The sequence below is a fragment of the Alternaria arbusti genome (assembly GCF_024043155.1).
Source record: "Alternaria arbusti strain BMP 1465 chromosome Unknown scaffold_2, whole genome shotgun sequence".
Lineage (NCBI taxonomy): Eukaryota > Fungi > Ascomycota > Dothideomycetes > Pleosporales > Pleosporaceae > Alternaria > Alternaria arbusti.
Window position 1 is genome coordinate 1,928,567 of NW_026249942.1, and position 14,011 is coordinate 1,942,577.

The following is a 14,011-nucleotide window of genomic DNA, read 5'->3' on the forward strand; positions in this document are numbered from 1 at the left end:
GTTCTTTGGTATCGTGAATCTAAATATAATGTAACCACTCCTAAACGCCGTTGACAACGTTTGTAATGCCCTGTACCAAACATCCCACGATCATTTCGTGAGTGAGCACATGCGTCCCGCGCTTGGTGCAAGTTCTTACATGATAATTTTGGTCTTGCGATACATCCAAGCGGTTCTCTGCGCTCTGCGTCGTCACTCCTGACGGCGCGATATGGTGGCACAGGTCTTCGCGTCTCGGCGTTCATGTCGCATCAAGACCCGTCTACTAGACAAGAGCAAGCGACCTGCTGTTGACTGTGACGTCCTTGGAGTGGTATGTGAGGCGAGCGTCATTCGCTGAAATTGAATAGTAGCTCGATGCTTCAGTTCGTCACTCGTCTCGCACCGCCCTCCATCTCTCTAGCCCCTGGTCTTTGTGACAACATCTGTGCCATGGACTGCGACGAATTCGAGGCTGACGAAGTAGCGTATCTAGGGCTTAGTGGTGATGTCAGGCTGGCTCGTCGTGATGTCGAGATGTTGATGGATGATGGAGATGATGAGGTTGCGTTCTTGAGGAAGACGCGCGCAGGTGGGAATTGGCTGACTGGCGGCATTGTGATAGTGTATGCGAGCTGTCTTGTTGGTCTGATGTGGAATGCTCGAGGATGAAACGTGGTGATCGTTCGGTGGTAATAAGAGCAGGGCTTGTTGTTTGATGTCGTCGATACGATGGTACGATGTGTAATAACCGGATGTTGGATGTCTCTTCTCAGCTGATGAAATGTCTGTTATAAGCAAAAGCGTAGCAAGAGCAGCAACCACTCATCTTATATCCATCCACGAATTCAAATTGACTCACCCAACTAGACCCACACTAACTCTCTACCCTCGGAGTCACAAGCAACTCGCCCATCCACGCAAGCCTCTAGCGCGCGTGCCCCCCAAACCCGCCCGCGCCGTGACATGTGAAGCCCTTCCCGTTTCGAGCCATGATCACCCCACGGCATCGTGAGCATCACGTCTTGCACATGCGGATCCGGACCCAATCGGCGGATAATTCTCGTTCCAAAGGAGACGACTACGATCAACGCAGACTAAACGACATGCACGCGATCGTGGGTTGCGTCCAGCTCATCTAGCTCCCGTTACCCCGGGTGGGTTTTCCGTGTGCGACTACGGTGCTTTGAGCAATTTGTCTTTTCCCCCAGTTTGCGCGAGCCGACCCTCCACCTCCACCCCCCAAACGCCCGGAAAAGCAAAAAAGGGCCGAGAGGCGCATCGCATTGCGCATTGTACTTGCAGCTTACACACCTACACAATTCGAGAAGCAGCCAAGGTGCCGAGGCGTGTGATGGTAGTTGGTGCGTGTTTGAACTTTGTATGGTGCTCGTGTGTGTGCTTGTTTGGAGATGGGAGGCTGCGACACGTCATGCACGGAGCCTAAAGTGCGGGGTGGGCCTCCGCGAACACTGGCTAGGGCGAAGCAACGGCGTCTGGTTTGACGGCCACAGAGCTTCTAGCATGCTTCCACCGAATGTTTGGACAAGTTTTAGCCTGAGATGAAAGATACGACGCGAGGTAGATCGCCGACGTCGGAGGATCTCCCGTGAGTCTGGATACGAGAGATGTTGTTTTGAGCGGAGTAAGTTTAGATGGCATGTACGACACTGGCATGGAGATCGCGATGCGGGGCAGCTGATGGATCACAGGTAACCTCAGCGAACGGTGTAATACATGCTCTGCTCTACAACGTTTCTTTTGCGGCTTGCACTAGCGTGAATATATATGCGTAGTACACACGTATACTGCGGGTGTAACTGCAAAGCAATGCATGCGAGAAGCCATACTCCGCGGGTATTGAGAAATCAGCCCGACATGTGAGCCCAGTTCGTCATTGTTGCGGTGTAACGGTGTTCCAAGGCTGCATCCACGACAGCACGTTCAGGCGGATGTCTGGCAAGTCGTAGTCAGAGAAATGACATTTCTTTTCACATCGTACAAGGTCGGCCAACTTTTAGACGTCGCGATATAGTACATCCAACTCATTATCCAAGCCTTCTGCATCCGCAGCATTAACGTATCTTGCAGCGCACAACTGCGCCCAGGTATCCGAACATGCAAGCATATCCACACAACACGCATGCTGACATGCCGTTCGTATTATCCAATTGTCCCAAAGAATTCAAAGTCGAGTTCAGGGGATCTAAGCTCGGCCGCTGCGGACGCGCTTGGCTTCGGGGCGCTGAAGGTGCGAGGCAGGGATCCAGCTCTCATCGTAGGCCTTTGCGCCGGAAGTGACAGCAGGACCATCAGCACCAACGACGGCAACCTGGTCGGCGGGGTCGACCTTCTTGCTCTGGCCCGAAGACGCCTTAGCACGCTCGCCACCCTTGCCGCGGCCCTTCTTCTGCGGGAAGAAGGTGGAGATCCAGGTGTTGTAGATGAAGTACACGGTTCCACCGAACGCGCCAAGGAGGACGAGGTACAGGAAGATGCTAGAGAGAAGTAAGTACATGTGTCCAGGCTGAGTGGTGGATTGCTACGTACATCTGGGGGTCGAAGAAGCTAGTGGGCGCCTCAACAATGCTGACAGTCTCGTTGTAGACAGGGACGGTGATGAGGTTGTTCTTGCTGTCCTTCAGCACAGTCACGAGCTGGAGGCGGAGATTCTGGGGGTGCATCTCCGTCGTGAAGCTGTAGGGAATCGTCTCGTTGGCGCCAGCGGGGATCTGGATGGAGTAGCGCTGGCGAGTGAGGTTGCGAAGGACCTGAGATTCTCCCTTGATCTCCTGGATCAACGAGCCACCAACAATGGTGACGCCGACGGGGGTTGGCTCATTGTTGACCACGGACAGACGCGCCTGGGTGGCCTGGCCGTTGACGAGCTTGACGCCGAAGATCTCAGACTGGGGGAAAGAGACGGAAACGGCGACGTTGAGGTTGGGCGTTTGCGGCTCGTCTACTGCTTGTTGCACCTTCTCAGCCTGGAGACGCGACCGTTAGCCATCTGATGTCATGCTGCGTCAGAAAGTTTGGAGCTTACCGCGGGCTCAGCATAGGTGCCGAGAGCTCGGAGAGAGAGCAGGAGCAGAGATGAAAACTTCCAATTGACCATGATGAAGACGACACAAGACGGGGAGAGGGATGAGAGGAGGAGGGACGGCGTGTGGGAACAGATGGGGTAATTCGAACGTGGCTTCTGGGAAGTGACGTCCGGGCGCAGCTGCCTCTTGGCGTCGGAGGACGGAACTAGAGCCGCGACACCGTCTCTCCACCTCCTCCCCTACAACGAAGATGGTGAACAGGTGCACTGCAGCCTACATCATTATGAACATGAAATGTCGCAAAACCTGAGCGCAATGTAGACTTCTAGGTCATTTTATTTCTATCATCCTTGCGTCAAGATGAGCTATCGCTTGACACTCTCTGTGGCTGGCCCCTTCCAAGTATAGACTGTTCCCTGGTACGCGCCATATCGCGTTGTACATGGCATCCACGCCGCAAATGTCGCTCCTTCTATTTCAAACCCAGCGGCACCCATGGTTCTGCAGTTTGCTAATTGCATATACACCGCCTTGGAGTGGCTGCCCGCCGGCATTGCGCATGGCTGCATACCGTTAAAAGCCAGACTGGCCGTCTTCACTGCCCAGTGATAGTTAATGTCACCGCAATAACTCACCTTCACTTACGGTTTCCTATTCGGGCTTGAAAAATCTCTACTAACCGCAGAAAGAGCGCTCGACCCTCCTGCACCTGCTTTCTTTCTGCCTTCTCTCATACACGTAAATCGCAGCCATTCGATTCTCTATTATTCAGTCACACACCTGTTCGCCGATCGCCTGCGCCCTTTGCGATATGTCACCTTCGCTCAGCGGCCTTGGCCTGGCTTCACCGGGCCCCTCCGACGCGGATTTAGCAGACTTTACCAGACGCTTCGAGCAATTCCAGCTGTACGAGGAAGAAAAGGCCAAGTTCATGACCGTACGTGCACTGCCACTGTCACTATCACGCAGTCGTGACTGACGCGCAACAGGAAATGAAAAATCGGTATGAATATATGCACCAACAGGTAAGCTCTGACTGTGCGAAAGACGTGTGGGGCATGTACTAATTTCGTACGCTACAGTACCAGATGTTGGCCACCGAACGCGACCGCGATCGCAACTGGATCCTCGCATGGCAAAATGAGAAGCAGCAATACGAGAGGTCGCACCGGAACCTGCAGCGGAATATGGTAATCCCATCCAGCCACACATCGCTTTGGAGCTGACTTGGACGTGACAGGCTGAGAATCCATTTGTTATGGTACTGATTGACGGCGACGGCATGATTGTGAGCTTCACGTACTGCGAGTTGAGTGCATTTTGCTGACTACATACCAGTTTAGCGACGACTTCCTCCGCGAAGGAGAGCAAGGTGGCCGCCGGGCTGCTGTCCAATTGTTCGCCGATATCCACGAGTATATCGAGAATGAGTGCCAAGATATCCCATTCGGTTACCGCATCGCCTGCCGCATCTATGCGAACGTTCGGGGGCTGGGCGACGTGCTCGTACGCAGGGGGGTTTATGAAGACATCATCGAGTTCGAGGGCTTCGTGCGTGGATTCACGCGGGGAAAGACATTGTTCGACTTTATCGACGTCGGTGCGGGAAAAGATCGCGCTGACGAGAAGATCATCGGTGAGTACCACTGTCCTACTACATCTCCAGCCCCATGTATTCCACAAAACCCACTATCCTAAGCTATTTCCGAGTCTAGACGTCCATGTAGGCTTCTGACCGTACTGACAATCTTAGAATTATTCAAATTATACTCCCAAGATTATCATTGCCGTCGGATCTTCTTCGGGTGCTCACACGATAATGGCTACGCGCGAACGCTTGAGCAGTGCTCCGATCGCCTTCAGGTGACAAACAAGGTGGTTCTCCTTGAGGGTGTTCCATTTGAGAAGGTACGTGACTGACTCGCGCGAGCCATGAATCCACGAACACTCGTACAGCCCGGACGCTAACCTCACCTCTCTGTAGGAACTCGTCGGCCTGCCGTACCAAACGAAGAAGTTTCCAGGTCTCTTCAGGGAGACCAAGCTCGTAGTTTGGGGATCTGGACCTACATACGCCGCCAGTACATACGCCAACGGCCTTCCACCAGCATTTGTTCCGGGCAGGATCGACTCGAACGATAGTTCTAAGGCGTCTGTAGCTTCGACAGGTCTCCCAAGCCGGTTCCCAGCCCCATCAAAGTCCCCGATCATGGATAGTCCTTTGCCAAACCGAGCGGCAATGATGACTTTGCCTAGAACGCCTTCCACATCAACACTGGCTTCGGACAGTACGTTCCCAGCACTCAAGCCAGACCCACCAGCGCCGTTGCTGAACTGGGCCGCTAAGGCCGCTGCTCCGCCGCCACCCGTTACAGAGACCCCCGTGTACAAGCCCGCGAACCGTGAAGAAGTCATCGCACGTAACCGCGCCGGCCAACGCGTCGATCCGCCGTGTAAGGACTACGATAAGGCTGAGGTGGACCGCATGAAGAAGATCAAATTGTGCAACGTTCATTTCCTTCGAGCCGAATGCCCCTACGACACTAAATGCACCCATCTCCATGCGTACAAACCTACCAGCGACGAGTTGGCTACCCTCCGTCTTGTCGCCCGCATGGCACCTTGCAGCAACGGCAGTGTTTGTCAGGATATTAGGTGTATCTATGGCCACCGCTGCCCAGCACCGCCCAACAAGATTCACCACGCCAAGGGCACGAAGAGCTGTATTTTCGGCGAGTCTTGCAAGTTCCCAGCGAGCTTGCATGATATCGACACCAACGTGGTCAAAACCCTGGTTGTTCGCTAGATGGGGGAGTACGGAGGTTTGTGTGACTAAGTCGCCAGGTGGAAGAAGGCTCGATAGAATCTCAGACATTAGCAAGTTTAAATGTACCCTGAATCAAGTGGCCACTCATGAGCACCCCGCAGTCTACATTGGTGTCAACAACGAAGCTTCGCAAACTTGTGATGCAATGTAGGCTTCAGGGTCAAAATATATTCAATTCGGGCATGATGTTCAAGGCCAAAAGTGCCATATTCATTCCCTTTTCCACTCGTCAAACTCTTCATTGAGGTGTTGTTTCAATGCCGCAAACTTATTCTTAAAGTTCTTCCCACATCGCCAACACTTCATGTCCCAACTAGGCCAATCTCCGGGAGAAAACCTCTTACTATCTTCTTCTAGAGGGAACTCGTCTAATTGAACCAGGAAACTACTGTTGAAGCTCAAATAGTGTTTCTTGTGCTTCATCCAGTCTGAATGCATGTCCCGACTGAAGATATGTATATGTAGATGGTTCATCGAGGGATGGGTATGTACGCCTACTACGATATCTTTAGACCAGTCGCGGCCGGGTGGGAGCAGTGCTGCGCGCTCCTCGGGTGGAGGTGGCGGGTCAGGAGAGCTCATCATTGCCTCAAAAGCCTCATTGTATGGTTTATCTGAAGCGCTGAAGTCGCCATATTGACGTCGGAGTTCGTACGCGGCGAGTTCTTTGAGACGGACGGCGCGTTTTCGTACTTCGGCGAGGAAGGCTGGGTCTGTGGAAAGAGCTTGGAGTGGGTGCTGATTGTAGTAGACCTGTTTCCGCGGGATGAGCAGAAGATGTACACTTGTTGGTTGTCAGCGCGCTAGTTCTCCTTAGTTTATCCAACACCATGGGCACATAACTCGCCTTGGGGTACTTGTCGGTTATTACGACAAAGTCATCGTCGTATTCCAGTATCTTGTTCTCAGGGTTCGTCTCCGGGCTCTCGATATAGACGCCTAGCCCGTTCCGTCCATCCCAGCGCTTCGCTGTCTTGGAAGCCTTCTGTGTCGTACTGGGGCCGTCTGCGGCGGAAACGATGGGTGATTTTGGTTTCTTCGACTGCGTCATGAGTTCTGTGACTGCACCGTGAGTTAAGGTTGCGCGTTGAGATTGTTGAAGGCATGCGATGAGACGTACATGCATTGGGGCGCTTCGAAGAGGCAGGGTCGATTGCGGGTTGAGCTTGATTTGCCGTCTCCCTGCCTGCTATCTCTTTGTCCGTAATGGCATCGTGGGTATCCGTCATGTTTGGGCGGCCGGTCATTGTCGATTTGTTGTCGCGTTTGGGTTTGCGAAAAGATCTCGTATGCTTGTTCGAGGTTTGTATGATAGGGGCTCGAAATAATCGGGTTGCTATCCAGCTTGGGGCCAGTGGGCGCATCGATACTCGTGAATGCTTCGTGAGGGTTTCGTGAAGCAACGATGACGATGAGGCTCGGAGTGGGTCCAAGCGTACCGAGGCATCCCTGCAATCATCGGAATTTCGGATTGCGCATCGCGTTCGAGTGAAAGCGCCAGGAACTCGCGATGGCTGCCATCATAGGTGCTTCTTTCCTCTTTGGACTCGCTGAAGGGTGGTGCAATCTTGATCCCGGTGGTTGAGCCCTTTCATTAGCGACTGCGCCCTTCTCACCGCCCACGAACAAATCACATTATCATACCTCCACTCTTTCTTCCTGAGTATACTTCTATGGAATCTGGGATATTCAACTACACTATCCACATCGCGCACGATGCCCAAGAACGCTCACCCTCCCCGCGGCAAGCCCGCCAAGAAGACTGTGCCTCCTGAGGAGGATACATCATTCATTGTGTTCGGTGACGGCAAACCCAAGAAGAAGAAGGGCGAGAGTTCTGGCGGAGATGCTGCCCAGAGCGAGAGTAAGGGCAAAGGGAAGTCCGCTGCTGGAGCTGCTGAGGATGGTCCTAAGAAGCCAGATACAAGAACCCTGATTGCAGGCGCATCGTGGACAGGAAAGCTCCCGGTCAACCTCCTGTCGGAACACTTCCAGAAACAGCAGTGGAGCAAGCCTGACTATCGTATCGTAAGTAGCCGCGCCGTAGTAGCAGGTCATTTCTAATTACAGCAGCGGAAAGATGGCGACCAGCATTTTGCCTACGCTGTGGTACTGTCCAAGATGAACCAGAAGACACGACAGACCACCACCCTACCTCCCATCAAGATCCCGTCGGAGCTCGAAGAACAAGCCCATCAGCCTACTGCCGTCGAAGCGCGCAACTTTGCCGCCGCCTATACTCTCTTCCGAGTCGCCAGCGGGAAGAACCTCCACACCATGCTTCCGCCCACGTACAAAGACCTTTGGAAGGGACAATTCATGGAGCTCAAGAAGAGGGATGAACAAGAAGGCAAAGGATGGATGTATGAGGCGGACCCCTTCTTTGGTTTCGCTGAAAGGGAGAAGGCGAGGGAGGCAGCAGCAAAGGCGCGTGAGAAGAGACAGAAGCAGCAGGAAGAGGCGCAGAAAGCCCACAACCAACAGCCAGGTGCCGCCATGCCAAGCTCTAACGGTCCAGCTCCTAGCCGGAACTTGCTCAAGGGATGGGAGAGAGTGCCCAAGATCGAACTCGGGAAGAGAACACGCAAAGAAGCCGAGCGTCTTATCCGCCGGGACGCACTATGGAACCCGAACGGCATTGAGATGGCGCCGTCTATAAAGAACCGACTAGTCGAGGAAATCGCGAATCTTGGCTTTCGGAGAAGCCACGTCGAGGAGGCCGCCGATATTTGCAAAGATCGCGAGGAAATTATTGAATGGCTTCTGATTCATGTACCTGAAGACGACCTACCATCGTGGTCGCTACCAGAAGGCTACTTTGCTGGCGTCAGTATGGCTAGCTCTAACCTCAAGCGTGAGGGTGCTGTGAAGCGCCTTGCTGCAGCCGGATACTCTATGGACCTTTGCGAAGAAGCATACGATACCCAAGGCAGTGATGAAAGAAGGGCCGCAGCTTTGCTACAAGCTCGTCTGCTCCGACCAGATGAGGACGACATTAGCCTAGTACAAGACCTGGAAGATCTCTCGCTGAGCAATGGGGAGCCTGAGACGTCTTCAGAGGACGATCCGTGGGAGGTGGAGATGTCATCACTTGAGGCAATATACGACGGTCTGTTTTCGCGCCCTGCGCCCGAATCTTGTCGCATAGAGCTAGACGTTAAGCAACAAGGAAAGCGGCTCATACTACAGGTTAGGAAGCCTTTTGGTCCTTACCCCGCGGTCGTGCCTATCATCACGTTCGAGGCGGCCATCCCAGCATATATCCGTTTGAGCATCATTCGCCAAGCGCTTCTCCACGCTGAAGCCAACTTCATTGGCATGCCTATGGTATACGATATCGTAGACTGGATCCAAACGAACGCTGGTGATATCTTCCAGAACCCAGGAAGATTGACCGATGTTTCGTCTGGCCTCGCAGCAGCAGATCACTCGTCGGAACAGCAAAGTCAAAAACGAAGAGCAAAGGGACGACCCAGAAGGCCTATCGACTGGACACCCGCCACACCTACTAGCCAAAGAATATTGTCGGATTGGCAGGCTAAGCAAGGATCTCCAGCTCAGCAGAAGATGATGAACGCTCGGCAGTCACTACCCGCGTGGAGGTTGAGGGATGAGATTGTCCGCACCGTTAACCACTGTAAGGTCACTATCATCTCAGGTGAGACTGGATCGGGAAAATCGACTCAATCGGTGCAGTTCGTCCTCGATGATCTTATACAGCGACAGCTTGGAGCTGTTGCGAACATCATCTGTACCCAGCCACGCAGGATCTCTGCACTTGGTCTTGCTGATCGTGTGGCCGATGAGCGATGCTCTCAGGTCGGCGACGAGATTGGGTACACTATCCGCGGAGAATCTAAACAGAAGCCAGGAGTTACTAAGATCACGTTTGTAACGACTGGTGTACTTTTAAGACGTCTTCAAACGTCGGGTGGCAATGCCGACGATGTCGTTGCTGCCCTGGCCGATGTCAGTCACGTTGTCGTCGACGAGGTTCACGAGCGTAGCTTGGACACGGACTTTTTGCTCGTTCTTTTGCGCCAGATCTTACGAAAGCGGCAAGATCTCAAGGTCATCTTGATGAGTGCCACTCTCGATGCTGCTGTTTTTGAAGCCTACTTCAAAGAGGTCGGACCCGTAGGCCGTGTCGAAATTGAGGGTCGCACTCATCCTGTGACGGACTACTATGTCGACGATGTCGTACATTTCACCGGGTTCAAGGGATATGGTATGGGTGACGAAGATGCTTCCGAGGACAAATCGTTCTCAGCAAATCTCCGGAGTATCGGATTCGGCATCAACTACGACCTCATCGCGGAGACTGTTCGTCACATTGACCGCCAGCTCGGTACAAAGGATGGAGGTATACTTATCTTCCTACCTGGTACTATGGAGATTGATCGTACGCTCCAAGCGCTCAGCCAGTTCGCTAACCTCCATGCATTGCCTCTACATGCATCACTCATGCCAGTCGAGCAAAAGCGTGTGTTCCCTCCTGCTCCCCATGGAAAGCGTAAGGTCATCGCGTGTACCAACGTCGCAGAAACGTCGATCACTATCGAGGATATCGTCGCTGTCATCGACACGGGTAGGGTCAAGGAGACAAGCTACGACCCGCAAAACAACATGGTTCGTCTTGCTGAAACCTGGGCTTCGAGGGCGGCATGTAAACAACGACGAGGTCGGGCGGGGCGTGTCCGAGCAGGCGACTGCTACAAGCTGTACACACGCAACGCTGAAGCCAAGATGATGGAGCGACCGGATCCGGAGATTCGCCGTGTGCCACTTGAGCAAATGTGTCTGTCTATCAAGGCAATGGGGGTTCAGGACGTTACAGACTTCCTTGCTTCAGCGCTCACACCGCCAGAGAGTACAGCGGTAGAGGGAGCGATCCAATTGCTCTCACAGATGGGTGCCATCACAGACGATGAACTCACTGCACTTGGCCGACACATGTCCATGATTCCCGCGGATCTCCGACTGGGCAAGCTTCTAGTATATGGCGCGACGTTTGGCTGTCTTGAAGCTGTACTGACGATCGCGTCTGTTCTCACGGCTCGCAGCCCGTTCATATCGCCACGAGAGCGAGATCAAGAGACCCGAAATGAGTTCGATCGTCTCCGCGCTTCCTTCTCTAACAACCAGGGAGACCTTCTTGTAGACCTTCGAGCATACGAACAATGGTCTGCATTGCGCAGTAAAGGGACATCGACACGAGACCTCCGCTTCTGGTGTCAAGAGAACCGACTGAACCCCCAAACCATGTTCGACATCGCGTCCAATCGCACCCAGTACCTGTCGTCTCTCAAGGAGATTTCTTTCATTCCGACACACTACTCCTCCGCCAATCCTTCCACACACTCGTACTATAACAAACACAATGCAAACGATGCGCTGTTGCGTGCTCTGATAGCCGGGTCCTTCAACCCACAGATCGCACGCATCCAGCTCCCCGACAAGAAGTTCGCAGCAGGCATAGCTGGAGCCGTTGAGCTTGATCCCTCGGCTCGCGAAATTAAGTACTTCAACCAAGAAAACGGACGCGTCTTTGTTCACCCGTCATCTACCCTCTTCGCCAGTCAGACCTTCCCACACAACGCTTCTTTCATTGCGTACTTCAACAAGATGGCTACAAGTAAAGTCTTCATTAGGGACATCACGCCATTCAACGCATACAGTCTGCTGTTGTTCGCTGGAGAGATCAAGGTCGATACGCTGGGTAGGGGACTGGTCGTTGATGAGTGGATTAGGCTGAGGGGTTGGGCAAGGATTGGTGTGTTGGTTAGTCGGTTGAGGGGCATGTTGGATGGCGTGCTGGAGAGTATGGTCAAGGAACCGGGGATGGGAGTTAGTGATAGGCAGAGCGAGGTTATTGACGTCGTTAGACGGATGGTTGAGAGGGATGGATTAGACGCTTAGACGCTTACTACCTTACTAGACGGGACTGTTAGATCAGAGGCTACGGTCCGCCTTAGACTAGCGGTACAAAGGAACGAACCCATTGCTCCGGTACAAATTTGGCTGCAAAATAGACTGGAGGGCTTGTTGGGTCCTCCTTCCTTTTACGACCTGCAGTTGCCAATTATCAACAGAAGCAAGGGTTAGCGCGGGGTGAAGGTCACGGATGTCGCTTCCTCGACATCCTACACTCACACACTCACGTCGAAAAGAATACCGCCTAGCATCATAGTAGCTGTCACTTACAGTCATGCTGCCGTTTTAATCCGTGCTGTGTCAACATACTGTCGTCTTCCTGGGGCCTAGCCAACGACTTGTTACCACTCCAATCAGTGACCGCCTGATTGATTGATCATGTACTGCCTAAGCCTCGGAATGTTGGATGCGCGAATACCAGAACGATGACGTTCGCAATCACCTGTGCGAAGGATGCGACTGCTGCGCCTGTTCTTTCAAGCGCCGATCGCAGCATAGCCGTCATGTGGCACAGTCCCGACATGGTACTGGGTTATCCTGCCTTTCAGGACTGCCTGGAGTAGCACGCAGTCCTTTCTTCCCATTCCAGCTACAAAAAGCTGACAGCGTACGACGCGATCCTGAATCAGATGAGCGGCCATGGCCAGTAACGGCTCCAATGACGGACCGACCCAAAGTTACACCCAAGCGCAAATCGAAATCGCGTTGCGCACCCCCTACGTGTATTCTCCTCTCAACGATTTAAATGACGAGATCAGAGTCGTTAAAATTCATACATCCAACGCCACCAACAACGTTATCGAGTGCGACATCGAGCACTGTCTCTTAAGCGAAGCGAAGGACACCTACGAAGCTGTCTCGTACGTCTGGGGAGACCAATCGCAAAACCATCAGATCTTTTGTGACGGTGGAAAAAGCCATCTTAAGGTGAAGCCTAGTCTCCATGAAATTCTTTGGCGAATCGCCTCATTACCAGAAGATACCAGCTACCACCACCGCTACTGGATCGATGGCATTTGTATCAATCAGGATGATGCGGTCGAGCGAGGCAAGCAAGTGCAGAAAATGAGGGACATATATTACAACGCACAGAGGGTGCATATCTTTCTAGGCACTGTGGAACCGGACAAATATCCGACAAGTAACTGGTTCACACGAAGATTGGCACGTACATTACAGACGTGCAGTCGAGATCACCGCATCTAGCTTACATGATTTAGGTGCTTCAAGAACGTTTGAATGCGAATCGCACCAGCATACACCTCAAGAAGCATGACACTTGGTACTGTCACGATAGCTGGGAGTCGTTTCAAACAGAGGTCTTCAAGCTACCGGATGGTCAGCCTGCTATGTGCAGAGTTGACGGTACTCGGTTTCACATACTCACCATGATGCTTGGGTTCCGCGACAAAAAATGTCGGGACGGCCGTGACCGTCTATTTGCGCTTATAGGTGGATCCAGCGATGTCGTGACTAAGGATACCGAGCAGCCATTCGCAATGACCCACAAGTCAATGATCTATTATAACCCGGATTACACGGCGACGACTGAACAAGCTTATCTCAAATTTGCTCAGGCAGCGCTAGTCTCGACTTCAGCTTTCAACCTCTTGTCCTGTGCTGCAGCTTTTCGACGTACGGATTGCCAGGTACCAAGAGCTCTACCGTCGTGGGTACCGGACTGGAGGTGTGACGTTATCTATATCCCAACGGTAGAGGGAGACGGATGGTTAGACATCGAACCGTTTACAACGAGCCCTCTGGAGTCCACGAATGGATCGTTACGCAACCACATACCAAGCATTGTGGTAAATGAAGATGGTCGTTCCATCACCCTTGAAGCCACACCGTTTGGGACAATAGAGAGGATCTCGGAGAGGACGCCATTCTAAGGTCTCAGTCACACTATCGAAATAGACAACGGGTATCAAGCGGCGGCTCCTGGAACTGTCGCTCTTGGGGACCAAGTCGTGATTCCCGTAGGTGCGCCGACACCACTCGTCCTAAGACAGCAGAAGGACAAATTCGCAAATTACACATTGATATTGAATTGCTGGGTTGTTGGAGACCCTACTCAAATTGCCCCATCGGCACAAGATTGGATCATGAACGCAGACTGCGGAGGCGGAGTGAATTTTGCATCTATTCACGACTATCGTATCATCTGAGCATGAACAACTCTCCGACCACATCCGAGCAGCATGCAATAAACTACTGCATCACG

General features: G+C 52.8%; 4 protein-coding genes across 4 annotated transcripts; 2 read left to right on the forward strand and 2 right to left on the reverse strand.

Annotated features, from left to right (window-relative positions):
- Positions 1-2,185: 2,185 nt before the first annotated feature.
- J4E86_002248 (uncharacterized protein) lies at positions 2,186-3,097 on the reverse strand (the record flags this gene model as incomplete). Its single annotated transcript, XM_051442808.1, has 3 exons — positions 2,186-2,477; positions 2,530-2,966; positions 3,026-3,097. The coding sequence occupies 3 exons, from the start codon at positions 3,095-3,097 to the stop codon at positions 2,186-2,188; spliced, it is 801 nt and encodes a 266-aa protein (XP_051306396.1).
- A 740-nt stretch (positions 3,098-3,837) lies between these two features.
- J4E86_002249 (uncharacterized protein) lies at positions 3,838-5,832 on the forward strand (the record flags this gene model as incomplete). The annotated part of the gene is made up of 7 exons (XM_051442809.1): positions 3,838-3,963; positions 4,016-4,051; positions 4,109-4,216; positions 4,267-4,314; positions 4,365-4,662; positions 4,804-4,934; positions 5,011-5,832. The coding sequence occupies 7 exons, from the start codon at positions 3,838-3,840 to the stop codon at positions 5,830-5,832; spliced, it is 1,569 nt and encodes a 522-aa protein (XP_051306397.1).
- Positions 5,833-6,063: 231 nt separating this feature from the next.
- Positions 6,064-7,082, reverse strand: J4E86_002250 (uncharacterized protein; the record flags this gene model as incomplete). The annotated part of the gene is made up of 3 exons (XM_051442810.1): positions 6,064-6,560; positions 6,637-6,915; positions 6,974-7,082. 3 exons carry the CDS (start codon positions 7,080-7,082, stop codon positions 6,064-6,066), a joined length of 885 nt encoding a protein of 294 aa, XP_051306398.1.
- A 487-nt stretch (positions 7,083-7,569) lies between these two features.
- J4E86_002251 (uncharacterized protein) lies at positions 7,570-11,772 on the forward strand (the record flags this gene model as incomplete). The annotated part of the gene is made up of 2 exons (XM_051442811.1): positions 7,570-7,881; positions 7,927-11,772. The coding sequence occupies 2 exons, from the start codon at positions 7,570-7,572 to the stop codon at positions 11,770-11,772; spliced, it is 4,158 nt and encodes a 1,385-aa protein (XP_051306399.1).
- Between the last annotated feature and the right edge of the window lie 2,239 nt (positions 11,773-14,011).